The sequence below is a fragment of the Chiloscyllium punctatum genome, chromosome 42 (assembly GCF_047496795.1).
Source record: "Chiloscyllium punctatum isolate Juve2018m chromosome 42, sChiPun1.3, whole genome shotgun sequence".
NCBI classification, from domain to species: domain Eukaryota; kingdom Metazoa; phylum Chordata; class Chondrichthyes; order Orectolobiformes; family Hemiscylliidae; genus Chiloscyllium; species Chiloscyllium punctatum.
This window is the reverse complement of record NC_092780.1, coordinates 21,050,090-21,069,475: the sequence shown is the minus strand read 5'-3', so window position 1 is coordinate 21,069,475 and position 19,386 is coordinate 21,050,090. Positions and strand designations below refer to the sequence as shown.

Below are 19,386 nucleotides of genomic sequence, written 5' to 3'. Positions count from 1 at the left end.
CAACTCAGCAAAAAAATATTTTTGGGAATACAGCATTTTAGTTTTGGTTAACATTGTTGTGAATGAAGACTGGCTTCAGATCTAAATTTTCTGTTGAAAGGCCTGGGTGAAGGCCAAAGTTGCGATTCCTTTCAGGAATTTCCACTGAAAAGCAGCAGTCATGCACTAAAGAAAGGACTTGGGTTAAATATACTACACTGTACACTAAGAGTGCACATCTAACCTCCAAGAAAAAGCAGCCAATTTCACCCAGGGAATAGCTGATCCTAGAGGCCAGCAAAATCCCTGGTTCACTCCTCCATTTATGACGAGTCCACGGATGCCATTCAGTGCACTGCTTCCCAGACTTTGCTATGTCCCTTCAAAATGGATGTGACCCCAGAGTGAGAGGGTTGAGTGGTGGGAAAGAGAAAAGACTTGAGATTTTAAAAAAAGGTTGGAATGATTTCAAGATTAGTTTTGTTTTGAGCCACCATTTTTCCATGCTCTGATTCGGGCCATGCAATACCTTTGGAGCTTGTTGGGTGTTAGGCCACACTCGCTGAGCAACTGGGAAGAATAAGATTTGTGTTATGCCTGGGGCCTTGGCTCAGGATCCAGAACTGTTAAGACAAAGAGTTCATTCCACAGACTGACACCGTTGCTATCACCGGGGAGTGGGAAGGCACAGGAAGCTGTGACCCCAGTTACACATCTTGTATTCACATTGGGGGGGTCATGACCTATAGGTCGGCAACCAGAGTGTTACAGATTCTGCAGTTAGTCTAATCTGGAGGGAAAATCAACCAAAGTACTTGTTACTGATGCCTATCTAATGGCTTCTCACAGAAAGTGTTTGCCAATGATGCTTGGCATCAAGACGATCAACTATTTTTTTGTGGTGCTCCCCCAATCCAATAGCCTTCAGATGCACAAGTCCCCCAAACTTCCAGGTCTTTGGGGTGAAGGAGGTGCAATTGTGGAGTAGTGATAATATATCGGATGGAAATGTGGAGCGGGCTTTTTTGGTGAAAGTGTATGTTATCAGAAGAGGAGTGATTGGTGTCATCTGCAAATGCAGTGAATCTGTAACTTGAACCCCATCTGCTGCAGATGTGCATAGTACACCAAAACCCAGCTGTGAAGGAAATAGCAGCCACAATTATTTAGAATGTCATTTAGAGTCATGCAAAAAAAAAGCATGGAAACAGAAGCTTCAGTCCAACTCGTCCATGCTGACCAGATATCCTAATCTAATCCCATTTGCCAGCATTTGACCTATATCCCTCTAAACCCTTCCTACTCATCGATCCATCCAGATGCCTTTTAAATGCTGTAATTGTACCAGCCTGCACCACTTCCTGTGGCAGCTCATTCCATACACGCACCACCCTCTACGTGAAAAAGTTCCCCCTTTGGTTCCATTTAAATCTCTCCCTTCTCACCTTAAAACTATGCCTTCTAGTTCTGGACTCTCCCACCCCAGGGAAGTTTTGAATTTCCTCAAACATTGTCTTTTTCAAGTTGGCTTTGGCTGATCTAAGAGAGCAAGTTAAGGTTGTGGGAATATGTTCTTGCACCTGTCTACCCTGCCCCCCAATGCAAACCCTTACCATCACAAAATTCCTGCCCTGTGGCCAGGGTCCCAGTTAGCAGCAGTATGGTTTTGATTGGACGTGGAGCAGTTTTATTCTTGCCCAAAAGTTGCTCTCTGCCTGCATCTAGTACCATTGTGGTTTGGCAGGAACCTCAAGGTTCTGATAAATTAGACTAGATTTGATTAGATTACTTACAGTAGTGGAAACAGGCCCTTCGGCCGAACAATGACCCTCCGAAGAGCAACCCACCCAGACCCATTCCCCTACATTTACCCCTGACTAATCGACCTAACACTATGGGCAATTTAGCATGACCAATTCACCTAACCTGCACATCTTTGGACTGTGGAAGGAAACTAGAGCACCCGGAGGAAACCCATGCAGACATGGGAAGAATGTGCAAACTCCACACAGACAGTTGCATGAGGTGGGAATTGAACCTGGGTCTCTGGCGCTGTGAGGCAGCAGTGCTAACTGCTGTGCCACCATGCCGCCCAATGCTCTACCATTACAAATAATGAATAGGCATTTGGACAAAGCACGGAGGGCATCTGGTAGCTGAGGAACTTGTGTAAACAAAAAGAAAAATGATATTTAAGATGCACATTTGTTAAAAGCCAAAACTTAAAGTTTTATTCATGAAGTTGTGATTCTGTAAAGGTGGGAAATAAAGCACCTTCATGCACAGTGTTGGTCATTCTCCTAGGTGAAGCAAGAGTGAACTGTGAGAGGGTTCTCCTGGTGTTAATTCAGGAGCTGAGAAGGAGCAAAAGGATTGGATGTTCCTGTACATGTAAATCACTAAAACCTAGTGCACAACTACAGAAAGTAATTAAAATGGTTTCTGAAATTTTTGGCTTTTTCTTCAAGGGATTGGAAGGCAAACATGAGAATGTGATTTCAGAGAGCCTTGGCCAGACCACCATTTGAAGTATAGTGCCATTTTTTGTGGACTTTCCCCAGAAAGGATACATTAGACTTGGAGAGTATGCACAGTACCAAAACGAACTGAAAGATAAATTGGGATATTTCTCAGAAGTTGAGAAATTGGATGCTATAGAGAAGCAAGCTATGCTGAGTCCAAGTGGACAGATATAAAAAGCAATCTAATAGATGAAGAAGATTTGGCATTTATCTCAAGGACCTTGGTATCAAAAGGGAAGGAAGTTTTGCTGCGGTTTTCTTAAGCTATGGTTACACCTGAACTGGTGCAGAGTGTTCATTTTTGTGTACTGCACCCTAGGAAGACCAAATTGACCTTGCCACAGATGCAGTCACGTTTTATCTGAGTGATAGCAAGCCTTAATGGATTAAATGATAAAGATGGGTTGCATTAGCTTGACTTCTATTCCTTTGGCTTTAGACAGTAGAGTGGTGATCTACTTGGGGGGCAGTATTTAAAGTAACTAAATAATTCCAAAGAGAAGATAAATTATCTGAAATCCACAGCAATGGCACACAGTCTTAAAATTAGAGCATGATCTTTAGGGAGAGAAATTAGGAAGCATTTTCACAAAAACAAATGGAGAATTGAAACTTGCTTTCTATTTTCCACACTAGCCATAAGCCTTCTTCAAGTTAGGATACTCTGTTAGTGTTGTCTTGGTAGTTTTGATCAGTTTCTTAAACAAATCGGGTTGGCAGGAGATTCTGTGATTCTCCACACTCAGCCCCTGTCACCTTATATTTTATTTTTAAAATCAACCTGTTTCAATATGTAATGACATTCCTGCAGTGCAAGTCGGACTTCAGCCCAGACATTCTATCCCAGACTATTGTTTCTAAGCTATCAGTGGATTGGCTGACAATGATGAGAAAATAAACGTTTTGCTGTTCAGTGGTGGTGTCCTTTTCCCTAGCCAAAAAGTCCAAGTTCAGCACTTACCTCAGCATGCAACGGCTCTGGTGATGTGTCCTAACACATCCATACAGGTTCAGTAAGACCAAAAGACATAGGAGCAGGAGTAGTACATTGTTTCCCTTTGAGACTTATTCACTAAATGAGAGCTAGTCTGGGATTTTGAGTCGTAATCTCTAACATATTTCACCAAGCAACATGAAAGTGAGAATTGTACACTCGCCAACTGATGACTAACCTGGAGACCTGATTCATATCAAGTAATGGTAGAATACTTAACAGGCTTTTGTGGCTGAGATCACTGTCCATGTACAGCAGTGAAGAGTTCACCTTCAGGAGCTTAGAATGTACAATTGCAATGGAATAGAATTACGTAAGGAGTTATGAGAGACAGACTGAAGTAAGGTCAACTTAGCAAACCCAGAGCTCACTGTGGAGGTGTTTTTATTTTCTAACTTTGTTCTCGGGGCAACAGTTAACCAATGCTGTGCAAATTAATCATTTGGCTACTTCAGAGTGCATTAACGATCAAGAGCACAGTGTGGAACTAGAATCATACATAATGGGTGGCATGGTGGCTCAGTGATTAGCACTGCTGCCTCACAGTGCCAGGGACTAGAGTTTGAGTCTACCCTTGTGTGACTGTCTGTATGGAGTTTTCACATTCTCCCTGTGTTTGTCTGGGTTTCCTCCGGGTGCTCTGATTTCATCCCACAGTCCAACGATGTGCATGTTAGGTCAATTGGCCATGCTAAATTGCCATAATGTGTGTAGGCTGGTGGAATAGCCAGGGGATATGCAGGATTACTGGGATAAGGTAGGGGAATATTCTTTTGAGGGTCTGTGTAGATTCAATGAGCCAAATGGCCTGCTTCCACACAAGGGATGCTCTGATAAACCAGCTCAAGCAAAAGTGGCAAGATTCCTCCCTTAAAGGCTTCCAGTAAACCTGTTGGTTTTTATAAGCATTCATGGTATCAGACTGCAAGCCTGCTCCATTCATTTTCATAGCTGGCTATGGTAGAATTTGAACTCTACCACTGGATATTTAGTTCAATACCAGAACCTGTACACTGCGATAGAACACCAGAATGTAATTTTTCATTGACTCTACTTGTTCTTTCTGTAAATCATTTGCAATCAGTTCTACGGGTCTAGTTGTGCTTAGTTTACCCATAGAAAATCTGCAGTGTTGGCCTTGGACTGCCACAGATATTGGAAGAGAGCATTGTTTGATATACGTTTACATTTAACCCGGGTGCCTACTTTCCATGAATGATTTTTCCAGGATGGCAGCAACAACATGGACTGTTTTCAGGGCCAACCACTACTGTACGAGAGAGCAGGGGGTCTCAAACCCAGGCCTCCTGGCTCAGCACTAAGGACACCACCACTATGCCATAGGAGCCCTCATGATGATTAAGTACTATGTGAAGCTTTTGTATGTAGGACAGGTACTTGTATGGTTTCTGTTTTGACAGAGTTCAGCTTGTTGGACCTTTTTCTGAGAGAACTTTGTTCCATTGATCTGCCAGTGCTTGGCAGGGAAGGAGAATGGCAATTTACTAACCCAGTTTGAGGCGTATTTGCATCGTCTGGTTCTGTGACTCATTAACACTTTTGTTTTTGATGGCTGTAGCACAACCTATGTTCAAATGTATTTCTTTACCACAACAGGGCTGCAACAGGTTCAAACTGGAAGCTCATGGAGACTAAGAAGCAGCCCTGGCAGCAACAAAGAGGACACCGAAAGAAGGGGACACGGAGAAAAAACTGTGATCACTGTCAATGATAATATTGTGAGAATTCTTCATCATCTCGAAGAGGACATTCAGTCTGCATTACAGAGACTCAGTAGGCTGGAGGACCTGACAATGTCGCAGGTATTGAAATTATTTTAATGTAGCCTCATATATTCTGTTTTTATTGTCAGTTTAACAACCCAGTTTCTGAAGAGAATTTTTAAGGTTTCACTTTGATGCAAAAATAAAACCAAAAAAGGGCCACTCAATCCAGAGAAGTTAAGAGCATATCATTATTTTTTCTTTGAAATAAATATGTAAGTAAAGAAACAAAAAATTTTTTTGAAAGGTGGTCGAACTAAATTACAGTTAACGTACAAGACATTGGTGAGGCCACTTTTAGAATACTGCGTACAATTCTGATTGTGTGTTGAGAGGAAAGATTTTGTTAAACTTGAGAGGGTGAAGACGAGATTTGCAAGGATGTTGGGGTTTGAAAGGTTTGAGCTGTAGGGACAGGGTGAACAGGCTGGGGTTTTATTACCTGGCGTGTCAGAGGCCGAGGGGTGACCTTGGAGGGATTTATAAAATCATGAGGGGCATGGATGGGGTGAATAGCAAAGGGTGGAAAGAGTCCAAAACTAGATGGCATGGGTTTAAGGTGAGAGGGGAAATATTTAAAAAGGACCTAAGAGGGGTAACTTTTTCATACAGAGGGTGGTGCATGTATGGAATGAGCTGCCAGAGGAAGTGGTGGAGGCTGGTACAATTACAGCATTTAAAAGGTACCTGGATGGGTACATGAATAGGAAGGGTTTAGAGGGGTCTGGGCCAAAGGCTGGTAAATGGGACTAGGTATGTTTAGAATACCTGCAGCATGGACAAGTTGGACCAAAGGGTCTGTTTCTGTGCTGTATTCTCTGTGTGACACAGTTGTTAATAAAGGGCCTTCACGTGAAATCCTGCTAGCTCCTTGCTTTTTATCAAATGTGGTATCAACTTTTAAAGAAAATTCATGTGAGATGTAGGCATCGGTAGGTGTGCCCATTTATTGCCCAACCCTAAAGCAGAATCTGTGTTTGCTCACTGTCACTTGCCTCCCAGTATGATAGGGGGAGAAGAGTTGTTAGAGATGACAGTGGTCAGCTTACCTTTGATTAATCAAGTAGGGTTGAGTGACTCACCATCACCAGATGGTTTCAGGAAATTAACTGCTGGTTATATGGGGAGCAGGATCATTGATGGGAAAAATGTTATCATGTTCTTGCCGAGTAAAATCTGGCAGGGATGCCTGAGATACAGTGGAACTAGGGAACATGTGATGTTTAAATGTTTTAAAAGGATCATATGGATGAGCATTGAGGATGTAAGTGGCATGGGGGCTTTTGTGGTAGTATCCCTACCTCTGGACCAGAATGCCTGGTTTCAAGTCTTCCCCTGTCCCAGAAGTTATTAAGAAAGTATCAATAAATGGCACAAGGGTCTCTTGTGTAGACATGGAAGGCTCAAGTTCAAGTCCCAGCAGGACATTTCTGAATAGGTTGATTTTAAAAGATATAAATGGCACAGCAGAAGCGTCCCCACCTCTGGGCCAAAAGGCCTGAGTTCAAGATCCCATGCCCTGACTTAGAGGTGTCCCAGAACATGCAGGTTGATGAAAATAATTATAAATACAGGGAGCAAATATGCAATGTTGTTGAGTTTGTAGTATTTAATTCGAAATAAAACTCAAAGTAGAAAGCATACTCATCTCCTCTGTCTCGCCAACCTTTTAACCCCTGGTGTTTTAACAATCATGTGGAAGATGGGCTAATCCTTGAATAAGTAACCAAGCCCACAACCTTCAAAAGTAGAAGTCAATAAAGAAGCAACTGTGGACAATCCAAATCACAATAGCAAAGTTCAGAGCATTGATTGACGAAATATCATCTACCATGATGAATGAAAGAATATGGAGGACAATAGGAGCTTCAATGATTGTTGACTGATGATAATACACAGGGGAATGGTTGCAATTTTGCAGTTAGTAAACAATCATTAAGTGTTTGACCTGAGTCAACCTTTTGATTGATTGTCTCAGTCTTCAAGGCACTAATGGTACAATAATGGTGTCGCTGTGCTTGCAGCCCTTGCTTGCTAGCTAACTAAGTATGAAAGGCTGACATTTCCTAGTGTATAAATAATGTGCTCACTGCATTTTCTAAAGATCATTCCTTTCCAGTTAAAAAAAACTTCAGAATTTCACTGGTTGTGACCCTGTTCCCGCTGAAAGGCTGTTCTGGAGATACCAATGATGCCATCCTGTAAGCAATATGCAAATCTCCAGATCATTTTTTGATCGGAAAACAGTGGAAAGAATGTTGTCTTCTCAAATTCAGGAGAAAATAAGATTTTACTGACTGACCCAAAATATTGAATGTTTGGCAGTGGAATATGCTTAAAATGAACTAAATGGAGTAAAATGTCTCTTTATGTAAAAGTGTTTTATCAGTAAGGTATTAAATCAGGTTTTTCTTGTTTGCAAATCTATTATTGTCAGCTTAGCCTATTATCGAGATGTGAGGTTTTTTTAGTGAAACTAGTTTTAACCCCTTTGCTTAGGCTTTTTTTTTCAGAATATATAATGTGTAAAATCCACAGCCTGAGCTCCATTTATATTGACACTTCTTGGGACTGGAGTCAGGAATCCAGGTGTCAGTGAGCAATCTCCTGAGGCAGAATTACCTGAAGGTGTCACTTTGCAGGTCAGCTGTGTAACCAGCAGTAGACCGACATCGCCTACGTCTTCCAGTAAAGGTCCACTGAGCCACAGGCCTAGTTTTTAGCATATCTTCACCTGGAATTAAGGCCCTATGGATGAAAATCCTGCTGAGCCAGAGTCTGAGGCGGACAGCCTTTGTGCTCAGCGGTGCATGCAGGAGTCAAAAAATGTGGCGCTGGAAAAGCACAGCAGGTCAGGCAGCATCCAAGGAGCACGAGAGTCGACATTTCAGGCATAAGCCCATTCCTGGTGAAGCACTTATGCCCGAAACATTGACTCTGCTGCTTCTCGGATGCTGCCTGACCTGCTGTGCTTTTTCAGTGCCGCATTTTTTTTTACCCTGATCTCCAACATCTGTAGTCCTCACTTTCTTTTAGAACCATGGAGAAGGCCAAGACTGCTGACAGAAGAGCACCATCCAAGTCAAGGGAACATGGAGGACCAGGGACGTGTGGACTGGATAATTTCTTGGGTTTGAAGTTGAGGTAGAGTAGGGGAGGGAATGGAATCATCGTAGATAATGAAAGGGCACTGGATTCCCCATGAGCTGATGTTCAGCCCCTTTTACTCAGACGCTCGATTGACAGACCCCTCTACACCTCCTCCCCCCCGCCCCACTCAAAAGTGACAAGCTGCCCAGAAGGTAGCAGCTGGCATACAGGCTATAGTAGCAGGCCTGGATGAATCCCAGTGGCAGAATGATGAGGTGCTTAAGTGGCCATTACTTGGCAGAACATCAAACGTAGGCCTTCTCAGAGCCTAAGTCTGAGAGAGGTGGGAAGGTGAACGTGCAGGCTTCTCCAGTATTCCAACTTAATCAAGTGCCTTTTCCTCTCCAGGCTGACCCTCAGGCCAATGAAGCCAGATTCATTTGTGTAAACACTGGGGGCTGGCTCACTGACAACGTGAACCCAGAATCCAGTCTACCAAAGGATTGCAGTAAAGTCATCAATAACTAAAGCCCAACTAATTCACCAATGTCCTTCAGGGAAGGAAACTGCCATCCTGACCCTGAACTGGCCTATATGTGACTCCAGACCTAAAGCAAAGTGGTTGACTCTTAACTGCCCTCTGGGCAATTAGGAATGGGCAATAAATGCTGGCCTAGCCAGTGATGTCCTCATCCTAGCAATGAATTTAAAAAAAGACTTCAGTCTCTATTTGGGAAATCTTTTGCTCAAGGCCACAATGTTCTCAGGAAGCCTGCTGATGCTTGAGTAAGTTACGTTATAATCACGTGGCTGAATAGTCAAGACATTTTAAGTTTTAGGTTTAAACCCTTTTATTTGATATTGAAAATAATGTCATGATGTTTGGTTATTATGTCCTAGATGACTTTGTTACTATACCTCCGATGCTTCACCCATCCAGCGTTGTTGCAGCACTTAATTCCTATTTCTCCATAGTTGGATTGCCTGCAGCAATCCCTCCTGTTACCTCTCCAACCCATTCACCAGTGGAATTTCCCAAAGATCCATATTCAGTGTGTCTTCTCGTTCTCCATATTCATGTCCCTTGATTAAATACTCCCCAACCCCAATCCAATTACAAATTCCTGCTTCTGCACCACTCTCTTGATCTTTTTGCTGTGTATTTACAATTTGACTGCTTGTCTGACTTATTTGGATAAGTCAAAATTCCCTGCAAAAATGCTGCTCCTATGCGACTGAGGCTGCCTATCTTGGTACTGAGAATAGATGCTTACTTTCATCTCCATAATAAAAGCCTCAGCACCATTGAAAGTCTTGAACATTTTTCTACCTATCTTCATGTACAATAACAGTATTCTCCTTACTGGCCTTGCCTCTTTCCCCTCTCTCATTCACTTGCCCAAAGCCCTGCCACCTCAATCCTATTCCTGGTGAGCCCATTGGTGCACTACCCAGAGGCCTCCATTGGATCCACATGTAGTTAATCCTGACACCCCCCTTCCCTATGGATATCCTCATGGTGATCATGACCCAGAAGCAGCTCCAATCTCCCTTTCATGCTCTGATAGGGAAACTCCTGCCATAAAGCCCAAAGTTAGCAGGAAAATAAGAACAAAGAACAAAACAGCACAGGAACAGGCCCTTCAGCCCTCCAAGCCTGCACCACCACATTTTGCCTTTCTCTGCTAAAATGGTCTTCACTTACAGGATCAGTATCCTTCTGTTTCATTCCTACTCGTGTATTCTCCCAGGTGTTTCTGGAATGCTGCTATTGTGTCTGCTTCCACCAACACCTCTGGCAATGCATTCCAGGCAATTGCCATCCTTTGTGTGAAAATCTTGCCTCACACATCTCTTTTAAACATCCGCCCTCCCCCCACCTCACACCTTGAGCCTGTGTCCCTGGAAACTGAACCCTTCACCCTGGGAAAAAGCCTCCTACTTTCCACTTTATCCATGACATTTGCAGTCTTGTAACCTTCTATCAGATTGCTCCTTAACTTCCTTCATTTCAGAGCTAACATCCCCCATACTAGGCAACATCCTGGTAAACCCTTTCTGTACCCTCTCCAAAGCAACCTTCTGGTAGTATGGTGACCAGAACTACACGCAGTACTCTGTGTGACCTAATTAAAGTTCCATAAAGCTGCAGCATAACTTCTGATGAAGACAAGCATGGTATAGGCCTTTTTTACTGCCTTATCTATCTGTGCTGCCACCTTCAGTGATCCATGGACCTGCACACCCAGTTCCTATGCATCCCGATACTCCTAAGGGTTCTGCCGTTCACTGTATAATTTCCTGTACTTGACCTTCCAAAATGCAACACCTCATATTTGACCGGATTAAACCCCATCTGCCTTTTTTCTGTCATATCCTGCTGTATCCTCTAACAATCCTCCTCAGTATCCGCAACTCCACCAATTTTTGTATCGTCTGCAAACTTACTAATTAGACCAGCTACGTTTTCCTCCAAATCATGTGGCACGGTGGCTCAGTGGTTAGCACTGCTGCCTCACAGGGCAACTGTCTGTGTGGAGTTAGCACATTTTCCCCATGTCTGCATGAGTTTCCTCCGGTTTCCTCCCACAATCCAAAGATGAGCAGGTTATGGGGGATTGGCCATACTAAATTGCCCATAGTGTTCAGGGAAGTGTAGGTTAGGTGCATTAGTCAGGGGAGAGCGGGATCGGTCTGTATGGATTTGAAGGGCCGAAGGGCCTGTTTCCACATTGTAGGGATTCTATGATGATTTATATAGATCACAAATAGCAGAGATCTGATCCCTGTGGAATACCGCTAGTCACAACCCTCCATTCTGAAAAACATCCTTCCACCACTCCCCTCTGTCTTCTCTGACTAAGCCAGTTCTGGATCCATCTTATCAGCTCACCCCTGACACCATGTGACTTCACCTCGTAGCTTCCCTGAGAAGGGAATAAGTCAGGACCTTGCAGAGACAGGAATACATTTGAAGAGATCCAGAGTATCAGTTTTGACGCAATGAAAATGATTTCCTTTGTTCCCTGTTTCTACTAACATTATAAAGCTGCCTTAAAATAAATATGTTGATGATTCCAGTAGACAATGATTAAGATTAGGTTTCCAGTGCCTTGCAGCTTGCACCTTGTGTTTAGAGGAAATATGTCCTACCCTCTCCCTGTAATGAACACGCCCCCCAACCAGCACCAAGGGAGAAAGATTGCATTGTAAAATTCACTTGTGTTACATGACAGATGATAGTAGCCATATTTGCTGCCTGCTTTTCAACCCCTAAATCCATTGGATTCTATTCCTATGTTTTCCGTTTACTTAGGTATCGATTATGTGTGTAAAATATAAATGGGTTCTGGAAGAAAGCTCTGCTTTTAAATGAATCCTGCAAAGCCAGATTCCAGTGGTTCAGTTTATACTGTGTGTAGCTATTGCACTGAGGGAGAGTACACAGTGACTCTTTCCAAGTTATGTTTGTACATTTGAAGATTAGGTGTGTCTTAGTGGAAGCAATTTGTGTCTCGACACTCTGGCCCCTCCTGAACTTCAGAGGAAAGGAATTGTTATTACAGCAAGAACTGTTGCTAGGAGCCGAGAACTTTAATGCCTGGTTTAGTCAGTATCGCAGGCAGTAAGCAGCGAGGAGCTGACAACTTTTATAGCCTTCCACATTCAGTGAGGAAAACCCGAAGGGAGACCCAAACTGAGCTTTACTTGTGCACTTGCTGATGTCTGATACATTAGCAGGTGCTTGGGAAAAAGCCAGATACTATTATCAAGTGGCGTACAAGACCTGGGAGAAAAAGGGAAACTATTTAAAGTTTACTCTCCTTTTTTTAAAAGAATTAAGTTCCTGAATTTTGACAAAAACATGGAAAAATAAACATTTGAAATGTGCATTTGTAAGGAAAGATGAATACTTGAAGCAGGCTTGAAAATTTACAAAGAACCCATGAGCCAAAATGTGAACTTATCCTGCACTTGTAAAACGTTTTGCTTGTAATCAATCAGTTGTCTTAATAGGTCTATTATTTATCCATACAGGCCAATTGTACAGTGGGACTTTGCATGTTCTTTGTATATGTTCATTTTGGGGTTCATGATCACAGTTGCCTCATAATAGTCAATTAATAATTCCATCTAAGAACAAACCCCATATTTTACAAAACACTCTACTCATAATATGGCTGTGTAGTGTCCAATAAATCTTTTTGTTTACACTTGCACTTAGAAGCAACTAACACAGTAAAATGAGGTCTCATGTGACACAGATAAAAAAACAGTTTTAAAAAGGGAATCCCAATTTCCAAGGTGTATGTGATATTTATGAAACATTGCATTCATATAATTTCAAAAGCATCTTGAAAAACTTTATGCTTTCTTCTTTAGTCCAGCTGATAGCTGGGATCAGCCAGGGCAACTTCCCAAAGCCATCTACTAAGTGTGATTGAATACCAGCTGCTTTCTGGGATGAGTGTAGCTCCCACTACACTTGCGAGGCTAGATACCAAAGCATCTTGCTTAATTGACTCCCCGTCCATTAAACATTCATTCCCTCCACCACCAACAGAGTGGTAGCAATGTGTATCATGTACAGTATTCACAGCAGCAACTCACCAAGGATTCCTCAACATTTTCCAACCCCTGATCTTCACCACTTCAAAGGGCAACAGATACATGGGAACACGACCACCTGCAAATTTGCCTCCAAGACACACGTAAACCTAACGTGGAACTACATTGCCATTCCTTCACTAACGCTGGGTCAAACCTCCTGGGACTCTCTAACAGCCCTGTACCTACAGCAAAGGGACAACAGTAATTCACAAAGGTGGCCTTGCCTAGCCAGCAATGATCAGTTCCACGAAAGACATAAAAAGAAAACTGATCTCACCTTCAGCAGAAACCTGAGTATTCGTTCTAACACGTTTACTAGAGGAGGATATTGTTTATTTTCTGCAAGTGTGAATTCTCGTTTTCTGCCTTTATCTCTCCTTGATATTTTGCTATCTCACAGTTTGCTGCATCTAGTGGATGCTTTGCTACACATTCTCATGCATTGCCTGAGCTACCAGTTAGAAAGTAAATGAGGAACACTATGAAGCACTGTGGTATCATATATTAAATGCTTTCTTTGAGTAGCACAACTACGATCAGGATCTCTATAACATTGGAAACCTATTGGCATAGGTACAGTGAGATGGTAAACTGATCTATCCCCCTTTTTAATATGTCGTAATTTTCCCTACATGTTGATAATTCTGATTGACATATAAGGTGCCCTTATTGAAGAATTCAACTTTTTTCCAGTACCTAGCCGATATTTGTTAACTAAAGTATCATGAAATTACAGATGTCACTGTATAGATTCAGATCGGTGGAAGTTATCTGGGTCTACAGCAGCAGTGCTGAAAATGTGTTGCTGGAAAAGCGCAGCAGGTCAGGCAGCATCCAAGGAACAGGAGAATCGACGTTTCTTCTTCAGGAAACTGAAGAAGGGCTGATGCCCGAAACGTCGATTCTCCTGTTCCTTAGATGCTGCCTGACCTGCTGCACTTTTCCAGCAACACATTTTCAGCTCTGATCTCCAGCATTTGCAGTCCTCACTTTCTCCTCTACAGCAGCAGTGCCCTCTCAGAAACATCAATATTTTTATTCTGTTAAAACACCTTTCTGGTGTCTTTGCCCTTGCACTGTATTAATTAGCATAATTAATCTCATTGCCTAAATGCCAGTCTTTCTCAACTATTATTGCTTTTGTGATTTTAATATCTGAAATGGCAAGTGATTCTTTCAATTTGGAATTTAATTTGTGTTAACAGTGGATGTGTGCTTGTTTTTTTTATCCTCTATCCTTTGATTGTATGTTCTTTTCATCAAGTGATTTGATTTCACTATTTAGTGACAACCGTGTATAAATGGGGAGATTTAATAAATCGCATATTTGTGAAATATTGGCATGTATATATTACTTTTTAATTCAGATCAAATTCAGCAAGAGCCCAAGGAATCCGATTGGGGGCTGGGGGGTAAAAGAAAATACAGCGTGGTTAATTTATGAAAGTAGTACTGAAGACTTCATCCATGTTTATCTGGAATTATTAATAATTATAGGTATTTCACTTAGATTAAATTGTCTCTTGAATTATTCACCAAGTAGTGTTCTCTGTATAGCAAAAAAAAAGCTTTTTCCATTTCAGCATTTTTCCCTTTATGTTCTGAAGGCAACAAATTACATTAGACTATAGTTAGACAGTCTCTCACTCTAGTGGTTAACAAATCAATGGAAGTTGGAGGCAACCAAGGCTGAGTTAGATCATTCCTTCACCAAACGGTCACATGTCACTGATCTTCTGGCAATGGGGATCTGAGCAGCAACATAAGCTAAAACTAAGACCCTTTAAAATCATTCTTTAACTGATGAGTAAAATGTTCGTTTTGCCAGATTTTTACCTTGTAAAAGCATGAAATCCTGTGAACCCTTGAATCCTTACAATGTGGAAGCAGGCCATCAGCCCCTTGAGTCCACACTGACCCTCAGAAAAACATTCCACCCAGACCTACCTCCCTACTGTCTAACCCTGCATTTCCCATGGCTAACCCGCATAGCCTGCAAATCCTCGCACATTATGGGGTAATTTAGCATGGCCAATTCACCTCACCTGCACATATTTGAACCACTGGAAGAAACCAGAGCACCCAGAGGGCAGACACAGGGAGAATGTGCAAACTCCACAGTCGCACTCCACAGACAGTCACCCGAGGTTGGGCTTAAACCTGGGTCATTGGTGCTGTGAGGCAGCAATGCCAGCCACTGAGCCACCGTGCTGCTTGGGATTTACACTATTCAGTTGATGAAGTCATGATATGTGTTGCTTGATGATGTGTGTGAGAGCAGCATATGCAGTGAGGTCAGTAAGCATCGTGGGTGCATGCCAGAGTTGGCTGTCAGCCTGAAATTTTGCAGGTAGAACAAGCTTGGATAATTCTGTATTGTTTATAGTGTAGATCACATTGCTTACTGTGTTTAAGTTTCTGTTGTCTTGCTTATGATTGGCAGTGCAACTAAGAACTGATATAACAGAGTCTCTCAATGTCACTATCAGTGGAAATGTAACAGACAAAAAGATTGATTTCATGAGGTGATTTCAGTTCATAATTAGTGTGAAATAATATGGCTTTTACAGAAGAAACTTATAAGAAGCAGATATCTGGAGCTACTGTCGAAGACCTTGAAAATGGCTCATTTTTCATCTTAACCATGACGTTTATTTTCCACTAAAGGTTTAATAATATTGAAATTTAAAAATTAACTTTCCCAGAATTTAATGTTGTTTTTATATTTCGCTCCTTCCGCTGATTGCATATCATGCCTGTCCAGTATCCCAAACAAGAAAACAGCCCTTCCTGGTGAAGGCCTTAAGCCCAAAAAGTCGATTCTCCTGCTGATCAGATGCTGCCTGACCTGCTGAGCTTGTCCAGCGCCACCCTCTTGACTGTGAGTTCCAGCACCTGCAGTCCTCACTTTCTCCAAGAAAACCTGTCAGCTGAACAGACCCGATCCAGTTCTTCAGTTTAAATTTATACAACTGAAAGACGGGCCACAATGACTGGGTAACAGATTTAAAAAAGCTTAACGTTTGCTTGTTTTTCGGAGAGATTTTAACAATGCACAGCAAACTCTCAAAATAGCAAATGGGAAAGGGCAAGAAATGAAATAATGAGCGAGTTGTGCAGTTTCTCATTCATCATCTGATACCTGAAAATATGCTCTCTTTCAGCCTAACCTTCTTGCAGATAATTTATTGAGTTTTCTATCATCAACCCCAGAAATACAAATCTTATATAGGTTCATTACATTCTGTTCAATGCTCTCCACTGGCTTAGGCAGTATAGGAATTCACTGAGGTATGAGATTAACATGTATGGTTAATAGATATTTTTATTGTCTTACTACAGGTGCAAACAGCTGGCCTGCAACCTCCTCAGTTGAAAATATCCAGGCATAAGGTGAAAGATCTTTAGTGTTTTATTTAATAATCTCTTGCCACATTACATATCTTTTTATCCTCTTAGGTTATTTGGCATCATGGTTATTACGAGAGAACAGCACAGTAGTAAACGCTTTTCAAATGTTTTCTTCCTCATTAAATGCTCTCCCCATATAGCAGTAACAAGAAAAGGTTGCTGATTGTAGTGGATGCAGAGCCATTGCCAATGGTGGAAGCTTTTCCCTAATATTATTAACTGTGTTTGTAACAGTCTAAATCTCCTTTAAACTGAAATTGGTGTCATTGGGCATCTTCTCCAACCACTAAGTGATTCCTTGGCTATGGTGTAGTGCAGTGGAGACCCCAGGGGATTTTCAGCATGCTTTCACCAAAAATGAAGCTAATGCCACCCAGAGTTATACTTTCAGGATAAGCTGCACAGCTGATTTATTGACAGGTAAGATCAAAGGGAGACACAATAAGTAATGGTAGGTAAATAATTAAGATACTTAAAACTAGTTCACAAGTACCTAACTACATATTCTTCTTTTTCATACATTGTGAAGTATAACTTTGAGTGAACCTGAAATCTTTCATAGCTTTGAAGGATGTGATGTATATGCAGTGAGGCAATACTCATGAGTCCAGTAACTAATACTGATGCTGCTTTTTCACACTTAGGATCCATGGGCACAAAGTCAGCACAGGATGCATTGGATCTGAGCTGGCTGTTTTCTAAAACAATCCAAAAAGTAATGTAATTGATACTTACCTGCTGTAAATGTTCATGCTGTTTTATTTAGAAGAAGTGCAATAGCCTGTTTCAACTATTCCTTGTAGTTATACATTCTTTGACCCTAATCCCAAATAAAGTTATTTTCCAACTTTTCCCCGGACTCTTACTGATAGTTTAAAATTTTCACTAACTCCACTGCCAGCTGACGAAAACTTTACCAACTTTCCATGCCACAATCACATCCCTTAGTTTTCTGCTATTGTGAAAATAGTGCCAATCTTATAAGTTACCCTCATAACTATAGACCTCATCCTTGACATTGTGTGGCAAATAGATGCTACATACTCAATAGTCTTTAACATCCTTTCTTATTGTCGTGAATGCAAATCCACACGGTGTACGTAATATACAATATGCTTGTGACTTTTTAAATTGACTTTATCTAGCTGAACTTTTATTTTCAAAAAAACTTCTTTTATGAATCCTCAACATGTCTTTGTTCCTGAATAGAATTCAGCATTTATTAATTGCATATAATTTCCCCTCCTTTTTCCTTCCCAAAATGCATTACTTCAGACTTAGCACATTGGATTGGATCAGCCCCAGTGTCATCCTAAAGTACTTTTAAAAGTCATCTTATGCTGTTTGCATAATGCCTCATTTTTGTGTCACCCATACATGTTCATAACATAGACCTTATTCTGACACGGATGATCTCTGTATACTGAAGGATAGACTGAACTCCGCACTGAAAGCTGGGAAACACCACTTGGGTTCATATGCATCCATCTACACGCATTGAATATACAGATAAAAATAATCACAAATGATTGAACTTGTCAGATATAACTATCTTCTACATATTTGTGTTCCCTGGCCATGATTAATTTGTGCATTTCATACATTTTGTGAAAATTTAGCAGTACTTAATAGTAGATTTAAAGTGTTTGTCTATCACTGATGTTATTGTAGCAGGTGTATAATTAGTTGGCTTATCCTTCTCACCTTGAAGAGAAGGTCAAGAGTTGAAAAGTGAAAATACTTTTGAAGACGTTATACTTGTAATGGTCAGAAGTAAACCTATTGCCAACCTTCTCACCTGAGAAATTTTCAAGCATGCATTAGTTAGTTATTGCTGAGCCTGAGAGAGGTGAGTATTTGTTACTGCATACAAATCAGGATTTTGTGTTATTAGTTGTTATTGCAAAGGCACAAGTTAAGGGATAGGCCCAACTACCATATCTGGGCTGTACAGGGAAGGAAACAGTTAGATCAAATCACAGATAAGTAATTTATTTTCCTATTTTACACTTTCCCTTCTCCCTGAGAAGATAATGGAAGTACTTTTTGTTTGCACTGGAATAAGCAACACATTGGTTCCCAGAAGGCTGCAAGTCTGTGCTGGAAGAATGATGGTGGATTGATTTTCCTGTCATGGTGATGCATCACCACCCAGTTCTGATGCCGAAACACATGGGGTGGAATATTCAAATCATTGAATGACGTGGACTGCAGCAAAAAAAGTTGGAAAAATAGGGTGAAGTCAGCAATAGGGATCAGAAGTATGGAGATTCCTGATGTTAAGAGCAGGAAGTTCTATTTTCCGAGCAAGTGTTGAATGACGAGATAAGAATGTTGCTGGTGAGAGGTGTATTTGCATGCATTTAAATGTTATTAATAACTAATCTCACCTCATTATCAATTTCCCATGCCCTCACCAGCTGAATTTAAACTAGACGCTAAGAGTTTCCAACGTGAAAGTCAGCAGTTACTTGGCAATGCACCTCCAACTTGGACCCCAGTCACCAAATCAGGGCATGATCTATGGGCAGTGACTGCACACACACACACCATCCATTGACATGAGACATACCAGCCTTAATGTACCCTCATGGTACATCTCTGACCCACCTGCAACATGGTTCTGCACTTCAACACTGCACTTTAGAACAGATTAGCACCTCTCACTGGAATGCTGCTGCCACAACGTGATCAGCACCCAGTACTTTGAACAAATGAGAGTGCATTTCTCAGTTCCTCACTTGCTCTTGTAGTGCTCACTTTATGACTACTTTTGGTGCTTACAGCATCTATGCTTTGCCTTTTTGTGTTTTGCCCCCTTGGCCAGAGCTTAAAGGCTGACAGCACTTTCTTACCTTGCTTTTTAGCATGGAAATAAAGTCAGGCAGCATGCCTTGGTTGTCAGTCATCATCAGTCATGGGATGGAAATGTTTCTGTGTAACAGTGTGCTACATCAGTCTCACACCAGCACCATATACTAGCAGCATCCACAGC

The 19,386-nt window shown here is 41.6% G+C and overlaps 1 protein-coding gene across 6 annotated transcripts in view; it reads left to right on the top strand.

Annotated features, from left to right (window-relative positions):
- acbd4 (acyl-CoA binding domain containing 4) overlaps window positions 1-19,386 on the top strand; it is a 163,563-nt gene that overhangs the window by 76,122 nt on the left and 68,055 nt on the right. For all 6 annotated transcript variants that reach the window (XM_072561605.1, XM_072561606.1, XM_072561608.1 and 3 more), the window contains 2 exons: window positions 5,113-5,318; window positions 16,323-16,373. In XM_072561605.1, the coding sequence (XP_072417706.1) occupies window positions 5,113-5,318; window positions 16,323-16,373 (257 nt within the window). The remainder of the gene's footprint in view (window positions 1-5,112; window positions 5,319-16,322; window positions 16,374-19,386) is intronic.